Source organism: Lissotriton helveticus, chromosome 3_1 (genome assembly GCF_964261635.1).
Source record: "Lissotriton helveticus chromosome 3_1, aLisHel1.1, whole genome shotgun sequence".
In the NCBI taxonomy this organism is placed as follows: domain Eukaryota; kingdom Metazoa; phylum Chordata; class Amphibia; order Caudata; family Salamandridae; genus Lissotriton; species Lissotriton helveticus.
The window spans coordinates 995,319,763-995,344,041 of record NC_136061.1 but is presented as its reverse complement, the minus strand read 5'-3'; the positions used below and the strand labels follow the sequence as shown (position 1 = coordinate 995,344,041).

Below are 24,279 nucleotides of genomic sequence, written 5' to 3'. Positions count from 1 at the left end.
TCTCTAACAGACTCACTGTGGGATCTCAGGCTAATTTTTTAAGTATAGTTCATTACGGCCCACTTATTCATGAGTTTTTTTTTCACACAACATGTCTGATGGAGGCATGACCTAGGGTCTGCGAGTAAAGGTGCCCTATATGAAAATTGGGAGGCTCAAATTCTGATTCAAATTTCTCTGACACAGAGAGTGATACTGAATTAATTATTCACGTATAGTTGATATTTTCCTGTTTGTCCCTAAATGTATTTTTTTTGTCAAATGTTAAATCTGATTGAGGGATGCATGTGATTTCCTGTACCATGATACTTGGTTTATGTCCTGTGAGCTGAAAGTCTTGTGTAGGTTTCTCTAACTCATGCACAGTGTGATCTCGAGCCTGTTCCCTTATCCCTCTACTCCTTTGTTTTCATAACGTCAACCTGAGGGTGCATAAAGAACATAAACTTTGATAAGAACTTGGTATTTACACCTATATATTCAATTGGATAACTATTGATCTCATCCGATGGACCACAGAATGAGCATTATTTAGTTATCTTCAGTGTGCAGATTACATTGTTTATTTTTCATGTTTTTTTCGCAGTCTTATAAATGCGCAAACTTGACACAAAGGTATTGGAGCGCTTTACATGAGCACTAGTGACATTACACACAGACACATTAATTTTTGTTAGGCACAGGGAGATTAAGTGATTTGCCCCAAATCACAGGATGTTGAGCCGGTGCCAGACTTGAACCTGGTTCTCCAGCTCCAAGGTCGGCAGCTCTGGTTGTTAAGCATGGTATGAATGTTTATGCTGTGTATACCGTTTGACTCAGAAAATCCCTATATAATTTTTAGGGTTGAGCCCGCTAGTGCAGGAGTCTCGCTTACGAAACACTATTGTTTACAAAAAGGGCTTGGAGCCCACCCATTGCTTACCATTTGTTGGCTGCGGTGCCCTTCTTTGCAGCCTCCTTTATTGGCCAGTGCTAACCAAATGCCACTTCTAATCCTTTCAGTGGCACAGGGACCAAGCACAGATTGATTCAACTAAATCAGTGCCCATCAGCTGCTCCCAATGTGATTCAAGCACTATTTCTTTTCTCTTCCACTCGCGCTGCCTGTGGCTCTCTCCATAGTATGGCAGAATGTAGAACTGTTTACAGTCCCACAGACGTTTCCGGTATCTTCCTCCATCTTGAAACACACGTGTTGGTGTTTTTGGTAGGCACCTAAATTGGTGAATAAAAACTTTTCTATCCCCTAGTGGCCTAGCAAAGGGGGTGGAGCGGTCCTCCCCGGGAGGTATTTTTTTGAGGTGGTGGCCTCTCCCCTCTCTTACCTGCCGTCTCGGGCCAGCAATCCCCAGAGCTCTTCAACCGGCCGCCAAGGGGCAGCAGACAATACGAAGTAATCTCACCAGCACCCCCATCCCTCTTCAATGCAGCCGTCACGGGGCAGGAAATGCGTAGCTACGCGACTGCTTTCCGCGTCGGATCACTTTCCTTTCATTTGTTTGATTTGTAGCAGCATCCGTATCTGGCTTCTGTGAAACAATCTAATTAGCGCAGCTATTGTTTTCAGAAGCCGGTCAGCAACGGGCTCTGGAGGGAACTGGGGATTTCAGTCATATTGCTAAAGTTCTGGCTTGGTTTCCATGTATACTTAAGTGAGGAACGGGCACTTGAGAGGAAACTGTCGTGAAACTAGTTGAATGTTTCCTCCAAACTCCCAGGTGGTCATGTAGCCAACGGAACATATTTTGATGTATGGGCCATAAATTAACAGCTGGAGTGTTTCATACAAGGTGTGCTATGGTAACAGTATTTGTGAAGCATTGTTATGCCATTTATATGTCTTCCAGTCGCTTCCTTGTGCTGTGAAAAAACTAACCTTAGCCCGCCCTTTGTAATCGTTGCTTTGAATAAATCTGACTTAAAAGCGCAGCACTGCTTTCCACATTACCCGTATTTCTCTATACCTGTACATGATCTGCACCACTCCCTTTACATCTCCGTTGTTGCCTTTTAAATGCAGTGCTCTCATATCAGTAATGGTTCTCGCCTACGCTTGTACATGTCTGAGAACATGGGTTTTCTTGTTTGCGTATCATCGTATAAAATGGTAACACAAATGTGTTCCTGTCCTACTTACCACGCCCCTCCCCCAAAAATAACTTGTCTGCACGCACCAGATAGTTTTTAACAACTATTTTTTCACTGTCTACAAAATGGCACTGATGACTCTAGATGGAGCTGATGACCCTGCAAACAGCACTCTTTCCCCTGAACAGCCTGTTGCTGCCCGAATGGTGCTTGCAAGTACGAGTATACATTTGTTCACTGGCAAGTTAAAAAAAAAAAAACATTGAGAAAGCCAGTAGGCTTGGCATAGGCAAGACTTACTGGCTTTGCCAATGCTTGTTAGTTTATCGCATGCGCCTGGAACGTTTGAATATGTTCCAAACAACAGAGGGATATCCTGAGCATCTCTTCTTTTGAAAGCTCTGGTACTGGCGGAAGCTCTTTCTGAGTTGGAATGGTGAAGCTGTGGAACTCTATCGCTGTAAGAATCAGAATAACTGACCACCACCCCAAATTGCAGCGAACCTTAAAATACCTGCTTCTTCCCAGTCGCATAATTGTAAAATATTGACCACTGCAGAAGAAGATTGTTGGTGCTCACATGTGCAACTGTGTTGATTTTCACACTTTTCTGCAACCTCTCATGCTTGTGGGCAGCTACCAGTGCCCCCGCTCAGCCACTTCAGAGGCCTGCGATAGCTCCCTGGGGGTTCCAGCGAGCGGCTGCCTGGGTCGCGTGCAGGATAGCACAGCGCTCGCAGGGCTCTCACGACCACGTAAGCTTCACGTCTAGCGGTATTTATCGTCCCGCTGGGTTGCTTTGATTTTCTCTCCTTGTGCGCCGCACTTGCTCTGGGAATGCATAGTACTTTTTTCGGCCCCTCCACGCTGCCTGATGGGATGTCGACATATGTCTCAAACTCACCTGTAGAGAAAATAAATCTACAGCAGCAGAGGGATTTATTTGACCTAATTCCCATGAATCTCCCTGGGGTTCAATCATCAGGCGCGCAGCTCCGACAGCCCAGAGGTGGCACATTTCGCTGGTTTAATGACACCGCCGGGTTCATTAGTGTTACTACCCTGGGGACTGGCATCTATGAAGGGAGGCTCCAGTGATTCTCTTCAACTACACCCCACTCCCATTTCCTTACCAAACTTCCCTGGTCCGTTTGTGTGAGGGGGAATGACTTGCAGTATTTAAAACTAGTGGTGCGGGCACCACAGAGGAGGGGGGGCGAGGGAGCCTGTTTTCTGTGCCGCGCTGATGCGCGTGCAAGACACCAGTGGGAATGGGCGGAGCAAAGGCAGGACTTGCGCCCGCCTTTGCCCAATTGAGTACCTTTTTAAAAATAAAAAAACAACACGCGAAACCCAGTGGCAGCCGGCAAGAGCAAAACCACACGCACAAGCGTGTGGTCAGCTTTCAAAACCCCCTTAAAAGAGGTCTCGCGCTGCACGAGCACTGCTGCACACTGCAACGCGAGGCGCGAGACCTAAAATTGGGACACTAACATGATAACAAATGTTCTGTACCCTTTGCAACCTCGACCCTTTCTTGCGGAGTCTTCTAAAAACTATTCAGCATCAAACATACATGAATTCATATTTTCGTGTGAGAACACAGAGATTTGTCAAAAAAAGATTAGTGTTATTTGTGATCTGTTTATCATGTCAGCTTACCCCTTTCTATTTAGCTAGCAGTATTGCCTTGAAAATTAGTTCTCACAATATAATAGAGGTTCAGTCAGAATATTTGCTATTTTATGGAAACAAACATTTATACAGACAGATTGCTGCTTATGTGATGCAATTGTTTTGTGGACCTGTGTAAACCATACTACTATGCCACATATGCATATGTCTTACCCATCAGGATAAACGACAGGCACAGTTAATCTATCCAAAAGTGATTTGCCCACTGCTTCAATTTCATCATATTGGTCCAGGTCGTTGATGTCTTCAGGTTGATCTGGACAATACTGTAAAATCTGCAATAAAGTAAGGAATATGATAACATTATAATAAAATAAGAGAACTGTTAAAAAAAAAAAAAAAGTTTAATTCAAGGAACAGTCCGGATGTCATCCGTTTCAGGTGTAAGCTATTTTTCTGGTATTCTCCATCCATAGACGATGGATTGAAAAGTCACCCACTAAGCAGAAACTCTTGAAATAGAACTTCACCAGGCGTCTCCAACAAGTAGCTTGTGAGCTACTGGGTGCTCTCCAGCTACTTGTAAGTAGCCCTCCTGTCGCAGACTACTAAGAAGATTTCATTTGTTTGAATTAATGTATGTAATATCAAAATTGAACAGTGTGTATTCGAGAAAGTAATGTGCTTATATCAGAATTCATAATTTCCAAAATATATCTAAAACCGATATTCGAGTACTTCCGTGTTTCAAAATGGATATCTTTCCCCGTTTAAACAGCTTTCCTATAACGAATGGTTGTCCTAGAAAATTAGATAACTGCCCGTGACCAAGAGCACTATGCATATAATGCTTTTTTCTCAAACTGTATTTAGAACAGAGGAAACACTATATTATTCCAGTTCTAAAATCTTTAGAGTTTAAATAATGCCGCCCAGCATATTTGTTTCTGCAAACCTTACCTTCTCTGGATATATGCTGCTATCTGTCAGATTTTTTATGGTCAGTGATATTTGCAAGAAATAAGTTTAACTTATGCACAATTTTGTATATAATAATGGTGTCATATAGTCATATTTGATGATGTATGTATTTCTGTTTAACATATACTTCTATTCTGTAATCCTTTTTATGCTTTTATGATTTCAATTAAAGACCCTGTGCGAGCACATCTTACTAATGAAAATTAATGATATCGGAGTAATAAATCACGTGGCGTTGGCGAGACCTAATACTAATATTAATAACTTTTGTGATGGGCACTACAACTGTAGCTGGTAAATATTATGCCTGTAGAGAAATCCCAAATTGACAAAGCCTTTTTAGCAGTACTGCCAGTAACCATGCGCAGAGGTGCTCACTGCTGGTAATCTTGCATGGGATGCCCACTAATGCCATCTTGTCCGATGTGGTATAATACTAATAATAATTAGTAGCTGAGATGATTTTAATCGAACACACGGAGCTCTTATTACTTTAAAAGTTGAAGACCCCTGAACTACACTGACATGAAGGGGGTCTTCAACTGCAGATGCAAAAGGAGCAAGTGGCAGCTACTTAGTACCAAAAATTAGCAGTTATTCATAAATAAACAGTCACTGAGCTTAGGACTTAGCTGACAGATAATTAACCATGCCAGGATCACAAAACCCGAAGGAATAGCTTAGAGGACACACTCCAGTAAATAGCAATTAATTTTGACAATGGTTAGCAAGCCATTTACATTTTTTTACTGACTTTTAGTTTCAAACAGCATTCTTTTGTCACACTCAAATGTACCCATATTGTGCTGATCACAGTATTTCACATCCCTGGTAATGTAACTATTAAGAATGCTATCACTTTAAAATAAAGATATTTAATAGAATTGTTACAAAGGTACTGCCACTTCTAACAAGTTGGAAACACATCTACTAATTCGAAATAACAAATTAAATAATTCCACTCCACAGAGGGGAAACTACAATAAGGAAAAAGATGCAAACTGCTTGGTTGCTTACCTGGGACACACACAAGGGGCCACGATATTTCCAAAAGAAACAAATGATGGACGGAATGCTGAACAATACAAACATTCACCCCCAGTGACAAAGATCTGGGTTTAATCCATCGTTCTTTTGCTCAACATGCTACCCCCAAATTGGACCCAGCCATATGCAAATCAGTCTTGACTCTGTTCCTCAAGGGAACACTCCAGCCCAAACTGTCAAGCCAGGTCCTCCCTGGACTGGAAACAAGCATCCTGGAACTGGTTTCTGGACATCACCCCTTGTAGGAAGCTGGTCAGTATATACTATACCAAAGTGATGTATAGTGTGTACAGAGTCCAGTGAAACCCCAAAGGTAGGCAGAGGTAAAGTTAGATAGCACCTCACTCTCTATTTGTGGTAGTGTGGTCGAGCAGTAAGGCTTTATCAGAGGACAGTGTTAAGCATTTGTTGTACACACTCAGTAAGCAAATTAATTCACACACCTAAAGTCTGAACTTCAGACCAATGGTTTCTGTATAAAAATATTCTTTGTTATTTTATATCCTAGAACGAAGCAAGCCCGACACTGGTAAGTGATGAATACTTTGCAGTAAATATACAGTTTGTATTGCACTTGTAAATGCACTTTGTTTTGACTTACAGTATTGTTTCTGAGAAATGTAATGCTTTGTAAATACAGTACATATGCTTTGTATAGGATTTTCAATAAAATTACAGGTAAGTTACTTTTAAGATTACTTTTCTTACACAGTGTAGTATACCTGGATACTATACTGAGACATTTCCTGTAAACAGGTAAGTAAAATCGTATTTGTTAGTTGGTGCAATTTTAAATAATTTCTTTAGGTTTTAAAGCCCCACACTTAGAAACTTTTCCAAGAAAAGCAGTCAATGTTATCCTATGGAGGAAAATAGTGTTATCGGTTTTAGGGTAAGTATTCGGTAGAGGAAGTTGAGGTTCTAGGGGTAGACTAAGGGGTACCCCAGGGACAGGGATGCACTCCTGTTACACCGTCAGCGGCACTAGGGCGGCCGGGTGCAGAGTGCTAAGGCCCAATAATATCCAATGGGGGATAGGGGGCCTCTGGTTGGTGGCTGCTGAGGAGCAGGCCACTTGGTTGTGGGAGAAAATATCCTGGACTTTAGCTCAGGGCAAATGGGGGAAACAAAGTGCACCCTCAGCAGCACTAGTGCAGCCGGGTGCAGGGTGCTGTTTCGACATTGGGCGACCTGTTGTTTGCAATGGGGAACCTCCGGTTTGCAAAGGCACTGCAGGCTCAGGGACTAAGGTCTTCTGGGTGCGACCACACATCAAGAGGTAAGTTGGGATATCGGGGTTGGTTAGGCACCGTTGGTTAGGCCACCCAAGGCCGTGGGGCGTCGGGTGAAGGGGTGCCTTTCAGGGTCGGATCTTCTTACCAGCTCCTGGTCGTGGTTGAGGTGACCTTCCGGATTTAGGCTGCAGGAGTTGGCTGGAGGTTTGAGGCGGGTCAGGTGGTGCCAGACCTCAGGTCAGGATTGCCAGGGAGACCTCCTCGTGGTGTTTGCCCACTAAAGCTCGGGGCGTGGTGGCGCGTGCAGAGTGGTGCAGATTCCCTGTGTCCGGCTGGAGCCAGAGGTTGGAGATGAATAAATCCGGTGTTCATGGGAGACACAGTCTTCGTGGTTGAAGGCAGGCAAGTCCTCCAGGGTTTTTGAAGTTGCTGGCTGCAGGGCACACCAGGATTTCGCAGGAGCAGGTTTGAGGTGGAGACAGGCCGGTAGGGCTGGGGCCAAGTCAGTGGGCGTCTTCCTCTAGTTAGCTTCTGCACGGCTGTTCGGTCCTTCTTATTTTCTTGTAGTTTCTTCTGGTCTGAGGAAGCAAGGTTCAGGGGTGCCCCTAAATACTAGATTTAGGGGGCGTTGCAGGTAGGTAAAAAGGTTGGGACCAATGGTTCCCTTCCCTGGGAAAGGTACACCTCCTATCATGCCACACTACAGTGGGAGGGGGGGCATAAGCCTTACCCTGGTTGCGGAGTCCCCCCATCTGCAAGATGGCAGGGACTGAGAGTTGTGCTTCACCTCGCCTCCCCCACCTGAGGGGTGGAGTTGGCAGAGGTGGGCACTCCTTTCTTCCTCACTTGTTTTTCCTGACGGTTCTCCCGCCCAAAGTGGGGATCAGAACCATTGGGGACCAGTTGCTGAAAGCAGCAAGTGGCCTGGGGACGCTCACAAATGTGGCAAGCCTTTGAAGCTTCCCCTTCGTGAATCCTGCCATTCCTGGAGAAGGAGGCTTGGCTCCTCATCCCAGGATGTGCATTGTTTCAGGCCGCAGAGAGCAGCAGGCTCTCGACCCAGGGGTCCAGAAACATGTCAGGTGGTGGCAGCTGAAAGCAGCCACTCAGCCTGGACACTAGTGGTAGGTCGTTTTTCAGGGGCCATCTCTAAGATGCCCTCTGTGTGCATTTTTCATTAAATCCTACACTAGCAACAGTGTGGGTTTAATGTCCTGAGAAGTTTGATACAAAACTTCTCCGTTTTCAGTGTAGCCATTATGGTGCTGTAGAGTTCGTAATGACAAACTCCCTGCACCATATACTGTTAATGGCAGCACTGCACTTACAATGTCTAAGAATGGAATTGGACACTGTAGGGGTACAGGGCTCATGCACCTTTACCCTCACCACTAGTATAGTGCATCCAGCTAGAGGAGTAACTGATCTATGCCAGGGCAGTGGGTTGTAGGCATGGCCCACAGGGATGTGTGCCATGTTGACTTTTCACTTTGTTCTGCACCAAGATACGCAGCCTGCAAAGGCAGTGTGTGTGTGATGCACATCTTAGGGTGGCACAATAAGTCGTCCCTTGTCACAGTGCCCTTGGTACCTGTGGAACCATTTACCAAGGGCTGACTTGTGGCCAGAGATGCCAATTGGTTTTTGGTTTCAATGCAGATTTAGGTAAAGAACATGGGCCCTGGGTACCTGATTAGCAAATCAGGGGGATGTTGCCCTCCGAAATAAATAGGGTCTGAGGGTGCAGCTTTGTATTTTTCGTTGAACTTGGGAGTGATAACACGTGCTCGCAAAGGGTCTTTAAAGAGGTCATTGGTGTGATGCATCATCCCTTTTAACACAGTGAGGTGTTGGATAGACCGATGTGTACTGGATAAGGTTTCAATGAGGAAATCCTCCTCTATAGGCTCTTCATGAAGCAGGACCTGATAGTACCCTGCAGCCTTGCTGATGAGCTTTTGATATGAGGTGGTTTCATCAGGAGGCAATGGTTTAGCAGGGTACAGGTCTGGATCTGTGTCACCCTGGAGATCATGTCATAATTTGGCCAGGGATCTGGAGGCTGTGGTTCATCATAAGAATCATCTGCCCCCAATGCCCACCTGAAAAGGAATGTGGGGACCCCTGCAGAATGAGATCTAGGGGATCACCCGGAGAATGAGGTGGCGATGGTGGAAGCCGAGGTGAAAAACGGTGGAGAAGCAGGTGGAAGAGGGTGCAAGGGACTCGTAGCCTTGACTGTCTTTCTCTTTTTAACTGGTACCGGCAAATCTATTGCTTCTCCAAAGGAAAGTTGGCGCTTTGATGGAGGGAGCGCTGACAACACCATCTTGGTTAAGATGCAGCCAGTCTTAGGCTGTATATGGATTTGTTTCTGGTGTGCATCAAGCCATTCCTTCATTTTATGGAGGATTGGTTCCACCAGAGTACTACCGGGGTCGGGTTTCGATGCAGATTCCAACATTTTCTGTGCCGAGATGATCTTTACTTTTGGAGTTAAAGTGGTTGGAGACAAAGATGGATAGGGTTGGCTATGTGTGGTAGCTGATGGCTTTGGCCGTGCTTTGGGTGGTGAGTCTGAGGGCGAGGCATCCGGAGATGTTTGGAGCCGACCATGGCTTGCTAGTAGTGGTGGCCTGGGAGCCTTATGTTCGGTTGGAACCAAATGTTTTTTCGGTGGCAGAATGGGGACATCAATTCTCACGGTATGCTCAACCGGTGGAAGGTCCTGCATCTGGAGGTCTGACCTGGAGTCTGACGGCAAAGCCTCTTTCTCAGCTGCATAAGCCTTGTGGAGTTCCTCTTTTTCGACATCCTGGTGTCAGAAGATGTCAGGTGTATCGTCGACCTCTCTCCCCTGCATCTCCCTGAGGTGTGCCCTGTAAGTTTTTCTTTGATTGAAACGATGGACAGACCTCTCAGTTTTTTTCCCTCTTATCATGAGACAAGCACAGGTTGCAGATATGGTGACGGTCGGTCTGTGGCTACTCAGCATGGCACCCCGGGCAGAAACGGAATGACGTCCATTTCATCAGCAGGGCATGTCAAGTTTAAGCTCAGGAGATAGAAAGATAGGCTCAGAATGGTGAGGCCTGAAGGCCGCTGTTCAAGCGCATCAATGCAGTTAGCGATAGTTTTCAAGATTTTAAAACGCAAAGATGGGAATGCGTTCGATAACAATACCGACAACGGTAAAGGTGAATTACGAAACAAAAGGAATCTGAAATGGTATCGAACCGGAGAACAGTAATACATGTCCAAACACAGTGGCAGAAAGAAAACAATCTAACAATAGAGTCGATTCCCATGCACATTATCAACACAACTTGGAATCACTTTACCTGGTGGCTCGAAAGACTTCTTCGCAGAAAAACAAAATGCTCACATCCGAACCCAACACTAAATGGCAGGAGTAAGCAAAGCATGTGTATCTACAGCCACTCCTGACTCGAACCTGCATTTTTTCTGCATACTGATATAGAAGCACTATATATTTCTACTGGACTAAACCTTCTTGTATAGAGTAAAACAGTATACATAGCAGTGGGCACAATGTAACCAAGGCCAATGGTTGTGCATTATCAAACATAAAAAATATGCTTCAGGACATCAATTGGGAGCAGTTCAGTAAAAACTATATAGTGCAATGCATTCTTTCATACTGTGATTCAAGTTAGGACTTCTTTACTAATGTGTATTTTGCCCAGTGTCGACCCACATTAAAACAGCCTAGACCGGCTACACGGAAAGGGACTTGTGGTTGATCAGCTGAAGAACAGAATTTGAGAGTTATCGTAAAAAGCCAGCGGCAATGTTCATTTCCTTACTTCTACTTTCATCACTGTCTGAAGGTAGTCCATAGGTGTGTATGCTTGAAATAGCAACTGTGTTGAAGTAGCTCTTACTTGATATCAAGTGAAATTATATTAGTACAAATTAACCCTCTTACGTTCATTATCTAGCTAAATATGCAGAATAGATTAATCTAGACAGTCATTTATTACTGATCATTCTCCACACCAAACTGGGAAGATGCACTAGGTTTCTCCTCTGCCACTGCTCACCATTGCTATGTCAATGTGATCATCCACCACTCACTTGGCATGGGATACTCTAGATCAACAGCATTTTAGGGACAGCTTCGATCAAGAAGGAATTTATCTATGATAAATACACATTTTATGTTTATTTTTAATGTTTTAAAGAAATATTTTATAAGATTTGATTACTTCCTATTTTGGAGACAAGCAAATGCTTCTTCCTGTTGCTGGTTTGAACTCAAACTAATATTTCCCAATCCCTTTATTACGATTAATTTTTTTTAATCCTGCTCTCGGTTAGTTATCAGTTAAGATGCCAATGTCTACAACACGTCATTGCAACATTATCCATAAAAAAGATTCTGCCAGCAGTCTTTTCATTATTTGTATTATTTTTATAGGTGCAAAAGTGTACATGACCGAATCTTAAGTGTCCTTTATTTGGTAGTGCAGCTACAAAATAGCAAGCATCTTAGTACTATTTGAGATGAGAATGATTGCCTTTTTTTAATACTCAGCCAATGTTCTCTCAGACATGCAAAGAAATAAATAAAAAATCATATGGGTTAGTTAGCATGCCCACCAAGAGTCTGCAGTAATTACGTTTACCACTCCGCTGTATGCAACAGTCAAACAGTCTTTGAGATAATCACAGCTGGAAATTTCATATTTTGGTATCTCCAGCTATCTTTTTCCAATCTTCTGGAATCTCAGGTACAAATTAATTGGTCATATTTGTTTGCTATTTATTCTGTTCAATAGTTTTGAAAAAACCCTTTTTTTGCGTAATTCTTTTTATTGAAGTGTTGAGTATTACCACTGAGCCACACCTGGCAACACTTATACAATCAAAGCGAAACATTGTGCTATATTGACCATTTATACTTACAAAGGATCCCATCAGCTGAACAGTTCAAAGGAATTTTAACACAACTAGTACCCGCCCCTTTCAACCTTACCTAACCCTTCGCTCTCCCAACATTTGATATTTTTTTACAATAACTTAGTGGGTTATTCAGGCATATCGAACGATAGGCATTCAATCCACATACTGTTACATGATCCATTCCTTGGATTACCTGTCCAGTACCAGTGACCTATCATACAGTCAGAACACATATTTTAAAATACAATATGAGCTTACGGCTTACTAAAATGAGACACCCAAAAATTATATCAAGCCTGCAATGTAATTTGTTACAAGGGGTTATAACTTAATCCAGTCAGTGAGTTTCATTCCACTTACTTCATATTTGGATACAATTTGTGGGGAGACCTGGGCAAAGTACAACATACTTTTAGCTGACATGCACCAATCCGTATTTGTTCACAACAGTTCGGTGGTTCAGGATTAGCCCAAAACCTAGCAATATATTTTTGAGCCATCATCAACCCTATGTGACAGAAGAATTTCCATATGTTCAGTAATATTATTTTAACATTTAAGGGTACTCTGATTCCGTGAACCATCACCAGGTAGTTACTAACCCTATTCTACTAGGTCACAATTTGAGGGCACTAACATAGTGGGCAAACCAACGTACGCTGCTGTCTGTCAAACGTGCTATTGTGTACCCTGTCGAATGTGCTGAGATGCAACGAGTGTAGTACACTTGGTGAACTATTAACTGGACCTCCCTGAACATCAATCTAATTGTAAACTCTCTTTTGTAAACCTTATCTTCATTACAATCTGCATCAGCCCACAGGCCATTATCAGCCTCCCAGTGCAGTTTCAGTTTCCCCAGCAGCTTGAGGACATTGTTAATCAGCGTTTTACATATTAATGATGACAACTTTTTAAGGATAGGTTAAGCCAGTAACTTAAACTCCTATGCAGAACAATATGGAATTACTGCCAAACCGCTCACAGATTTTCCAAGCCATGCTGCAGCTTTGTAGCAAAATCGCTAATAAGGGCAACTTCGAACACAAACTCTCACATGTTTTCATGCCCTCTCGTCTGCATACAACACCAATTACACATGTCCCATTGTCTGAACTCTTCAAGGTAACATAGGTTTCTAACTATGGCTACGTCCCACAGCGTCATTACTGAGGTGACAACCCCCCTACATCCCAACCTTTCTGTTTTCACCTTCAAGACACCCACAGCTCAGCTTGACCTGGTAACCTTTCAGGCACCTTCTTCACAAGAAGGGCAATGAGGTAACCCCCTTGTTTCAGTACAAATCTAGCCACATACGCTGACTGTCCTGTTGCGACGATAAAGCAAATTCAATTAGTACTACCAGTTGTGAGACCCAGAAGCTTCAGCAAAAAACTGGCAGAGTGATGTCATCAAGATATAAACCTCAGTGCAAGGTAGGCAGAGAAATCTGTGGGGTTCCTCTGTCCGAAATTAGAGTTCAAACCATACCATGAAGTCTAGGGAAGAAGTCTGCGGGACCAAAAATGCCACACTGAAATAGGAACAGGAATCGCAATTTTGAGTAGCACTGGTCTTCTAAGAGGAAAGTGGGAGCCCTTCCAATGCAGCACATCCACTTTACATTTCTAAAAAACGTTTGAATTATTTTTTTCCAGAACTACATTTCAATCATTTGAGAAATGCATGCCCAATATCAAAATTCCAGACTGGATATCTGAAACAAACAGTGAATTGCTGGAGTCAAAATAAGGCTCATTAAGAGAAAGAGGGTAGTTTTGGCCAAAAAGGATGTCCGCTTATGAGCCATAAATCTGAAACATCAGTCTAAATCTGTGAATAGTAATCTTGGGGTCAGCAACAAATAAAAGTACACCATCAGCACATAGAGCTATCTTGTCCTTTCACTTATGGTCCCACTTAAAACTTCACAGCAGGGGATCCCCCTTGAACCTACTAAGCAAACGGCTCCATTACAAGGATCGGACCAGAGATGACAGTCCTGTCATGCAAATAGGATCGGAAAGGACAGTCCTGTTTAGTACCTCTGTCCAGCACAAAGGTCAGCGGGAGAGACCCCATTTTACCATTACATGACCACTCAACATCTGTCTTATAGCTTCACCCAATGTTGCAAATGGGGCTGATCCCCGTCTTTTCCACAACCAAAAACACAAAGGGCCGTTCAACTTAGAGGACCTCCACTTCAGCGTTGAGTAATAAGTTCATGGTCGACTTTAGTCCAGACAATTTCTGAAGTGTTTAAAATGGCAAAAACGGAATAGCGTCTGTGCCATCAGCAGGGCATGTTAATGTGAAGATGAAGAGATGGAAAGATAGGCCCAGAAGGGTGAGGCCTGAAGGCCGCTATTCGAGCGCGTCGATGCAGTGAGCAATAGTTTTCTAGATTTTGAAATGCAAAGATCGGAAAGCGTATAATAACAATACTATGAAGTTCATTGAAAGGAGGTAGACTGAGAAATAGTTTTATCTTGATGATAATTTTATTCCAAAGTTCAATCAGGACAGGAACACATGTAGTATTAAGTAAATCAGATGAATAAGCCCCACCGGGAGCCGCATCCCTGCTGCTCAGCCTACATACATCAACTGACAACTACACTCAAAGATACACAAAGGCAACATTCCAGAACATCACTGAGACTGGCTGAGCAGCAGAGTACAAACACAGAGAAGGGACTAGACAGAGAGAAGAGGAAGTAACGTCCCAACACCATTAACAATAAAATACATAGCGCAAGTAATGTGCTAGCAGAGATGCGCAAGTAATGTGGTCTGAGAATTAGTAAAACCCACCCCCACATAGAATAGAACATAAACATGCAAAAACGGAGCATTAGTGTACACTAGACGTAGTTTGAGTAACAATATCAGTAGTACCCATCACCCACAGAAGAAGTTTCAAAACAGCAAATGTCCACAGTAAACGCATAACAATGGAACGAAAGTGCCCTGTAAAAATGATTTGGGAATTCATCCACAGAAAAACCCACCACCACACAGTAAAGAATCGGACATTGACAAACAAAATTGGGTACATAATATGCCCCATAATAAATAGTATGAGCTTAGAAAAGTATGCTCACTACCAGTCACTACCAGTTTTAGCATAGCAATAGTTTAGGATACAAACAAACTGAAATCCTAGCACTAGTAAGTGTAAAAATAATTAAGTTTAGGATGCAATAAATAAGCAATCCTAGCACTTGACATAACATTAGGAAAAACATGGCCAAATAAATACATGAAGCAGCTCAACAAATGCTTACAAAGACATAAAGAAACAAATTAAGCATGGTAAATTCATATTCAGGCAAGTAGCAAAGCTACCACAATAAATAATTAAATGAACAATTTAAATTCAGATAGGTAATACATTCAAAACATTCTTGCATGCAAATGTAGGACTATTAATTATATCTCTAATTGAATACAAATTTGTATAACATTTGCTTACACCCAGAAATGTACCGGGTACTCTCGAACACCTCAGCAAAAACAACTATGTCTCACAGGGCTGATTGATACATTTGCTGATTGAGTGCGTACAACAAATGCTTAACACTACTCTCTGATAAAGCCTTACTGCTCGCACACACTACCACAATTCGAGAGTAAGGCGCTGTCTACTTTTGTTTCTGCCTACCTTCGGGGTTCCACTGGATTCTGTGCACACTATACCTCACTTTGGTATAGTATATACGGAGCCAGCTTCCTACAGCCAGTGGGTGCATCCTGTTATTGAGGAGCCGATAACAGCCAAGGGTGACTCCACGAACTTGCCGAATTTGCATTGCATCGCCGAAACCGTCGCCTTACTGTTGACAAAACAGACTTCCCCTGTCCTGGATTCGACACGTTTCCTCCTCGTGGACACGACGCCTCGCTTCCCCATGGCAGCCAGGAAGTCGGCCTCGACCTCGGCACTGATGTCTCACCTCCACGCAGCTGTGTATCGTCCTAGACTTCGTTTCCAAGGTGCTTGTTTGGGGGTCTGTGTGACTTTGTTCCTGATGCTGCACACCTCGCGGTCAGTGTCGTACTTTGGATTTATTGCTGTCAGAAGTCATAATAGCCCCAGGTGGAGATATTTGTTTTCTACAAGCATTACTTTGGAAATAACAATTTTTAAGTGCTATTTTACTACATGTATGTTGGATTTTTGTCGTTTTGGTTTTGGTCTTGTTGAGTCTAGATAGAGATACTTTATTTTTCTTAAACTGGTGTGATGTCCATTTGTGGTGTTATCACTGTGTTACTGTGTGTTTTGAGCACAAATACTTTACACATTGTCTTTGGGATAAGCCTGCTTGCTCGTCCCAAGCTACCGAGGATTGTTTGAATAAGATTAATAAGTATCTCTTATACTTACTTGATCCTTCAAGTAAAAGGCTTCGAGTGGTAAAAATTTTAGTATCATACCCCAACATGGCGGTTTATATTTTTAACCGCTTGGTTATGACTATCAACTCGGACCCTATCGCTGGCACCATTTTATTTTTATTTACTATTCTATCCACTGTGAATACGTTATCCCCTATGAAAGTATCTATTTTATGGTTGACATGCGAAGATGGCGCTCTCTGTTTTTCTATGTAATTGAAAAGGGAGTGGCCCAGCTATCCAAGGGACAGGGTACCAACACAACCAGTGTAACAAAAGACTTTCCCTTGGTTCAGATATCACTCATAATTTCATTCTCACCACAACTCCAGTACAATGTCAAATTATCCTCCCTCTGCCTGCTGTGAATATAAGCACAAAAACGAAAAGTTCTCACATATACGAAAATACATCAATTTATTCGTATAAAATCTTATCAAATACATATAAAAACATAATCAAAAATGTAAATCATCTCAACAATCCCCCAAACAATTCATAAAAACAGTTTAAAAACACACAAGAGACAATAATAGGTGATTCAATGAGAAAACATCCTAAACTATTAATTCATTAGGATCTATAATCACTGTTGGGTTAATATCATCAATGTCCCAAACATATAGTCCCTTGAATTTAATGTAACAGAAGCGTTGACGCTTTTCGGTGAATTGCTAGGTATGCACCACCTTTATCAAGACCACAATGATTGAATGTCTCTTTTCTTTTTGTACATAAAAAATGATATTTTCCAGTTATCGATTAGTTTATCTGTCATCCGGTATGAGACAGCAATAACTTCTTAGGTTTCACTAGCGAGTATTTTCAATTGCTGCATTTGCCGGAAATTATGTAGACTTGATTTCTCAAAGGCCGTGTTTCACCACAGTGGGTCTCTGTATCTTCACTACGGGGATAAATAACCAAGGTCCACACTTCCGCTTTTGCGGTGCAACAGTCCATACAAAGATCTGCAATATTGAATATACCAGGAAGTATCGATACTTCCCGGGGTCAGACGTGTAACGCTCTACGAGCTCTTCAAGGTTTTCCGTATCTGGAGAACGCTACACAGCATTAAAACGTCCGAATCCAGATGAACAACTCCTTCAAGTATATACAATATTGCAGATCTTTGTAAGGACTGTTGCACCGCAAAAGGGGAGGTGTGGACCTTGGTTATTTATGCCCGTGGTGAAGATACAGAGACCCACTGTGGTGGAACACGGCCTTTGAGAAATAAGGTCTACATAATTTCCGACAAATGCAGCAATTGAAGATACTCGCTAGTGAAACCTAAGAAGTTATTGCTGTCTCATACCGGATGACAGATAAACTAATCGATAACTGGAAAATATCATTTTTTATGTACAAAAAGAAAAGAGACATTCAATCATTGTGGTCTTGATAAAGGTGGTGCGCACCCAGCAATTCATCGAAAAGCGTTGACGCTTCTGTTACATTAAATTCAAGGGACTATATGTTTGGAGCATTGATGATATTAACCCAACAGTGACTATAGATCCTAATTAATTAATAGTTTAGGATGTTTTCGCATTGAATCACCTATTATTGTCTCTTTTTGTGTTTTTAAACTGTTTTTATGAATTTCTTGGGGGATTGTTGAGATGATTTACATTTTTGATTATGTTTTTATATGTGTTTGATAATATTTTATATGAATAAATGGATATATTTTCCTATATTTGGGAACTTTTAGTTTTTGTGCTAATTTTCACAGCTGGCCGAGGGAGGATAATTTGACATTGTACTGGAGTTGTGATGAGAATGAAATTATGAGTGATATCTGAACCAAGGGAAAGTCTTTTGTTACGCTCTCTGTTTTTCACCACTGGGTCTCCTTAAATTGGTTTAACCCTGGGGCCGAGTATAGCGTTCTTATTCACGTGGAACTCCCATCGTGACAGTGAGACAGGCGCTGCGGCGACACTAGAAAAGTAAGTTCGTGAAACACAGAGTCTGCTTTATCAATTATGTTTAATTTAAATTTAGCACTATCTATCCCTTTCCTCTACAAGGATTTGTTTTGTACCAGTCATTGTTTTTATCACATCTTTTAACTCATGTCACTTGATATAGAGATTTATCGCTATAAAATATTAAGATAATCCTTTCTTCCGAAAAATTACAAATGCAGCTCAGACTACACAGGCCAATACTTCCTTTATTATAAATAAACAATCTATGTACCCGTTGGGCTTTTTAGAGAGCTCCTCACCGAGATAGATGGTCTGGTGGTGTTTTGTCCATATACCCAACTAATGGTTTAAAAAAAACAAAAGACAGAAGGCCACGCAGCTGCCCGCCAGTTGTCCTGGACAGGCAGCCAGTGTGCTAACGCAGTGGACGCAGCACTGGCTCTGGTGGAATAAGCCTGCAAGCATTCTAGGGGCTGCTTTTTCACCAGTGTGTAGCAGTTCTTCATGCAGGTAATAATTTATTAGGATGTGGTCTGTTTTTGCACTGCTTACCCTTCTGTGCTCTGCAAAACCCTACCAAGAATTCATAGTCCACTCAATGTTCCTTGGTACGATCAATATAGAAACATATTGCTCCTTTAGGGTCCAAATGATGAAGTCTCTGTTCCTCCTAAGAGAGGTGAGAGGGAGCAAAGAATACTGGGAAGGCGATAGCCTATTGGGTATGAACAGGAGTAACCACTTTCAGCAAAAATAAAGCTTAGGTCCCAAAACCAACTTATTAAGGAGGTAGTTGTTATAAGGTGGATTGACAGAAAGAGCCTGAAGCTCACTCAAACGTCTATCAGCTCTTATGATGACGAGAAGGACTGTGTTCAAGGTCAGAAGTCCTAAGTGACTAAACTGGTGCTGCGAATAAAGAAGGCCGTCCGCATCCGTAAGAAAGCCATAAGAACAGATAGCTCTTTTGTGGCCCAGGTGGGCGTCAACATACCACCATTGGTGTCCTTCGTGAAGTTGATGCGCTTCCTCCGGAAGCTCCCACCTTTGGTCGCCATCTTCGGATTCTTTTTTCATGTCTTGTGTTATTCTTGCTTTTCCTCTTATCTTATAAAGTCTTTCCACAGTTTTAATCCCTTTCCTCCTGTCTCATCTCTCTGGCGGAGGATGGTTGGTTCGCTAGTGAATCCAGAAACTCTTTAAGCTGCAAAACTACACCGACAGGTAAGAAACTATACGTTTTGCAGCGTGAATCTTTCTGGATTCACTATGCTGTGCATAGACTTTGTAGCAGTTTGTCCTTATTGTGGTGGCTGGGTGGAAGATGAGCACTGTGTTTATTTATTTTAGAAGTTTTGTATAGCGCTTGCTGGACCCAAGGGTATCAGAGCGCTTCACAGCAGGTACAGTTATGAGCAATTTTTCCAAAAACAAACATCTGCAAGTTGCCGACTTACGGGCATTCACAAACAAAGTTAGAATACAGATCTTCAGGCTGTGGGGTATCATCAAAAGGAGTTAGTTGTCTTTCCTAGAGTCAATTGTGTAATTGACGATGTGGGCCAGAGCGCTCAAGGAAGAGGGTCTTGAGAAGGATCTTGAATTTCGGGAAGGAGGTGGTCGTTCTGATGTGGGGGGAATGGAGTTCCAGATCTTAGGGGCATTACCCGCAAATGATTTGTTTGCGGTTTTGAGTTTGCAAGTTTTCAGTGGGATGAGTAGAAGTGTGTCAGAACTTCTGAGGTTTCTGGACTGGCCAGCCCTTTTGAGTTTGTCGGCCAGGTATTCTGGTTTACCAGTATGCAGGGCTTTGTGGGTGTTCATTTGGTTCTTTGTTCATTTGGATATCTACACAGTAGTGCTTAGTGAACGTGAGCACTGAAGACCATGTTGCAGCTTGGCAAATGTCTTGAACTGGTGTGTTAGCTAGAAGCACAATTGTTGTTCCTTTCTTCCTTGTTGAATGAGCATGAGCTGCTCCTTGTAACAGTTGTCCTGCTTGTTTGTGGCATAGTTGTATGGTTTGTGGTGCAATCCACTGTGCAATGGTATTTTTGGTAACTGGTCGTCCCAAAAAGCTGCTGGCAAAGGAAACAAAGAACTGCTTTGTCTTTCTGCACTCCTTTGTCCTTTCTATATAGTGCATTACAGCCCTCCTGGCGTCCAGTGTGTGTAGCACCTTTTCTGTGCTTGTGGTTGATTTTTGGAAAAAACTAGGTATTTGAATTATTTGGTTCATGTTAAACCGAGACACCACTTTTGGCATGAAGTGTGGGTCTGTTCTCATTACAATCCTATCACTGAGTATTTGCAGGTAGGGCTCTTGAAATGTTAGCGCCTGCAACTCACTTACTCTTCGTAGTGATGTGATAGCCATTAAGAAGGATGTCTTTAGAGTGATCATGTGCAGGTAGCCTTGTGAATAGCCTCAAATGGTGCCTTCATCAATTGAGTTAGCACTACCGTTGAGGTTCCATGCTGGTGTTGGCATTCTGTTTGGAGTTGCGATTCTCTGCTCCTTCTAGAAATCTTTTTACTACTTGTGAGGTGAAGAAACTTTTCCCTGTTTCTCCTCTTGGGTAAGCCACTATCGCAGCTAAGTGCACACTTAGGGATGTGTAGCTTAGTTTACTTAGCAGTAGATGTGTTAAGTATTTTAGTACTGCTGCTTCCTTTGTGATTTTCCTTTGCAGTTTCTCCCTAATGCACCATTCGGAAAATCTTTTCCCCTTTGCTACGTATCACTTTCTTGTGGTAGGCCTTCTTGCCTCCCTACGCACTGCCATTGTTTGAGGTGTGCAATCTCTAGGTCTTCAGGAGCCATGCAGCTAGGCTGAGGCTCTCTGGCTCTGAGTGTAGCACCCTTCCGTTCTGCATTGTTAATAGGTCCCTTTTTGGGAATCTGTGTGCTGGTGCTTGCGCCTTTTCCACTATTTGTGAGAACTAGGACTGTCTGGCCCACTGAGGTGCTATTAGTATCAGCGACATGTTGCTGATCCAGCATTTGTTGAGTACCCTGTGTATCAGTGGTATCGGGGAAAAGCGTATGCAAATGTCTTTGACCAACTGATCTATAGCGCATTCCCTTGTGACCGATGGTCTGGTTGCCTGGATGCAAAGTGTTGGGATTTTGCATTTTGGTGTGTTGCAAATAGGTCTATTTGTGGCGTACCCCACTTCTGGAATACTTTCTGTATTTCCTGTAGGTTGATCTCCCATTTGTGGCATACTGACATCTGTCTGCTGAGTCTGTCTGCTTCCACATTGTCCTTCCCTGGGAGATGTATTGCTAGTAGATCTATTTTCAGTGGAATGGCCCATGTCCATATTTCCTGCGCTAGCCCTGATAGTGCTACGGAGTGTGTCTCTCATTTGTTGATGTAGAACATGGTGGTTGGGTTGTTCGTTTGGATCAGCACCCTGTTTCCGCACAGCTCCTTCTGAAAGGCTTTTAAGGCTAGGAGCACAGTTTGGAGTTCCAGGTAGTTGATGTGCTTGACCACATCCTGGTGCGACCATAGCCCCCTCACCCTGAGTTTGTTCATGTGCGCGCCCCACCCCAGCTGGGAGGCGTCTGTTGTGATGGTCATTGGTGGAGTTGGTTGTGTGAATGGTTTCCCCTGTGATATGTACATTAGGAGTACAGAGTACATTAAAGAACGTTTGAAGAGGTACATTCCTGGGAGACCCTTGCGCTCTGGAACAATTTCCAATCTGTTTCAACCTCGGTTCAAATTAAAAACCAAAGGAGGCAGGGCCCTGTCTGTGCTTCTCCCACAACTGTGGAATGAGCTCCCGTCCACCTTGAAGGAGGAATCACAGCTGTTTTCCTTCAGAAAGAAATTAAAAACCCATCTTTTTAGAAAGGCCTTTATGACAGTCTAGGCGGTAGAACAGCTGAGGGTTTATGAGCACCAGTGTGTTATGTTCTTCTGTTAAGCGCTTAGAGACCGGTGGTGATAGGCGCTATATAAACATCCCTTAACATAACATAACAGAACATGTTTTCCTTGTTCCACCACGCTATTTCCTGATGCGTGTGTGTCAACCACTAGATCTTCCCAACTCCCTGTTGCCTGTGACCATTGCTGCTGTATCCATTCCTGGAATGGTCTCATGTGGAGTCATATATTTTGAACTAGGTGAATGCATGACGCCATCATTCCCATTAGCTTGCTCACCGTCCTCACTGTCAGAACTTGCCCCTTGCGGTTAAGACATGTTTCCTTCAGTATCACCAATGTTCTCTTCCTGCTGGGGAACACTTTGGCCTGTATGGTGTCGATCTCCGCCCCTAAGAATATCTTGATCTGCTCCGGCTCGGTTGACTATTTTTTGGGTCAGTGTTTGTATGACCTGCTGGATGTGTTGATTGCAGTGGCCGGACGAACTTGTCTTTACGAGCCAGTTGTCGAGATAAGGGTATACGTGTATTCCCTGCCTTAGTTGGTGCGCTCCGACAGCTGCTAGGCATTTTTTGTAAACACCCGTAGTGTGGATTTGAGCCCGAATGCCAGTACTGTGAACTGGTAGTGAGTTTGGTTGATCACAAACCTCAGTAGACGTTTGTGCTTGTGGTTGATGGGGATGTGTAAGTACGCGTCCTTTAAATCTATAGTTGCCATGTAGTCCTCTTGTTGTATTTGTGGTATTACTTCTTGTAGGGAAGTCATTTTGAATCTTGGAGTCCTTATGAATTTGTTCAGGAACCTTAGATCTAGGATAGGTTATAGTGTTTCGTCCACCTTTGGCACGAGGAAGTAAGTGGAGTAAACCCCCTTGTTCCTTTGATTGTGCGGTACTACCTCTATCGCTTCTTTGTTGAGCAGTTCCTGCGCCTCTAGTCGCAAGAGCAAAAGTTCCTTTGCTGAGTGTGCCTTGTTTCTTGGTTTCCTGTTTGGAGGTTGTTTTTCTAGCTCTATACAGTATCGTATTGTATGATGTTTAGTATCCACTTATCTGTTGTGACCTTCCTCCACTCCTGGATGAAATCTATTATTCTGCCTCCTACTGGTGTTGTGTGTTCAAAGTACTCTTTGTTGTGGAACACCTGGTTTTTGTTTTTCTGTATGTCCTTCTTCACACCCTGAGGTGTTGCTGGGGTGGGTGTCTGCCTTATGGCGAAGTCACTTGGGTGTAGGCTGCTGGCCTCCTCTCCGTGTCTGTACTCGTCCGTTCGGGCGCCCTCGAAAGGACTGGCCCCGGGGCTGGTACTGCCAGTTCTGCTGCTGCTGTCCTTGCTATTGCTGGCCCTGGTTGTTCCCTTGGTAGCTTTTTTGGAACGTTTGGTGCGATGTAGTAGGCACGTTGCCTCCCCTACCACCTGGCCTTCTCGCCGGTTTACCCATTCTCATCCCTCTGAACTGCAGCGCTCCCATGGACCTTGCTGTCTCGTTGTCCTTCTTGAGCTGGGTTAACTTGTCATCAATTGGTGTGCCAAACAGTTGCTCTCCCTTAAAGGGTGTGTTCAGGATGTTGTTCTGCACATCTGGCTTGAAGCCTGACATTTTAAGTCATGCGTGTCTTCTAGCAGTCACTCATCATCTGTCGGTTGGACGTGTCCGCAGCATCCAAGGCCGATTTTAAACATGTATTCGCCATGTTCTTGCCCTCTTTTACCAGGTGAGCTGCCCTTTGTTGGTACTGGTCTGGTAGATACTTTAGGAGTTGTCCCACTTCCTCCCAGTGCTGGTATGCATGCCTGTTGATTAGAGCGTTGGAGTTTGCGATGCGTCATTGAATTGCCGCACTCCACTCCACCTTCCTCCCTACGAGGTCCATCCTTCTACTCTCCTTGTCTGGAGGTGGTCCGGCATTGGTGGGGGCACATTGGCCATTTTCCTAGCCGTTGCTGTAATTATGGAATCGGCTGGCACTGACCCCTGGATGTATGCGGGGTCCTTTGGGGAATGCTTATACTTTTTTCCGTTCTTGGAGTCACTGCTTTGCATACTGCTGGTTCTTTAAAGGCATCCCTTCCCTGGTCGAGCACACTAGGGAGCATGGGCAGGAACTGG

The 24,279-nt window shown here is 43.3% G+C and overlaps 1 protein-coding gene across 4 annotated transcripts in view; it reads right to left on the bottom strand.

Moving 5' to 3' along the window:
* Positions 1–24,279, bottom strand: part of SESTD1 (SEC14 and spectrin domain containing 1) — a 372,853-nt gene that overhangs the window by 16,741 nt on the left and 331,833 nt on the right. For all 4 annotated transcript variants that reach the window (XM_078681488.1, XM_078681487.1, XM_078681489.1 and 1 more), the window contains one exon: positions 3,940–4,061. In XM_078681488.1, the coding sequence (XP_078537614.1) occupies positions 3,940–4,061 (122 nt within the window). The remainder of the gene's footprint in view (positions 1–3,939; positions 4,062–24,279) is intronic.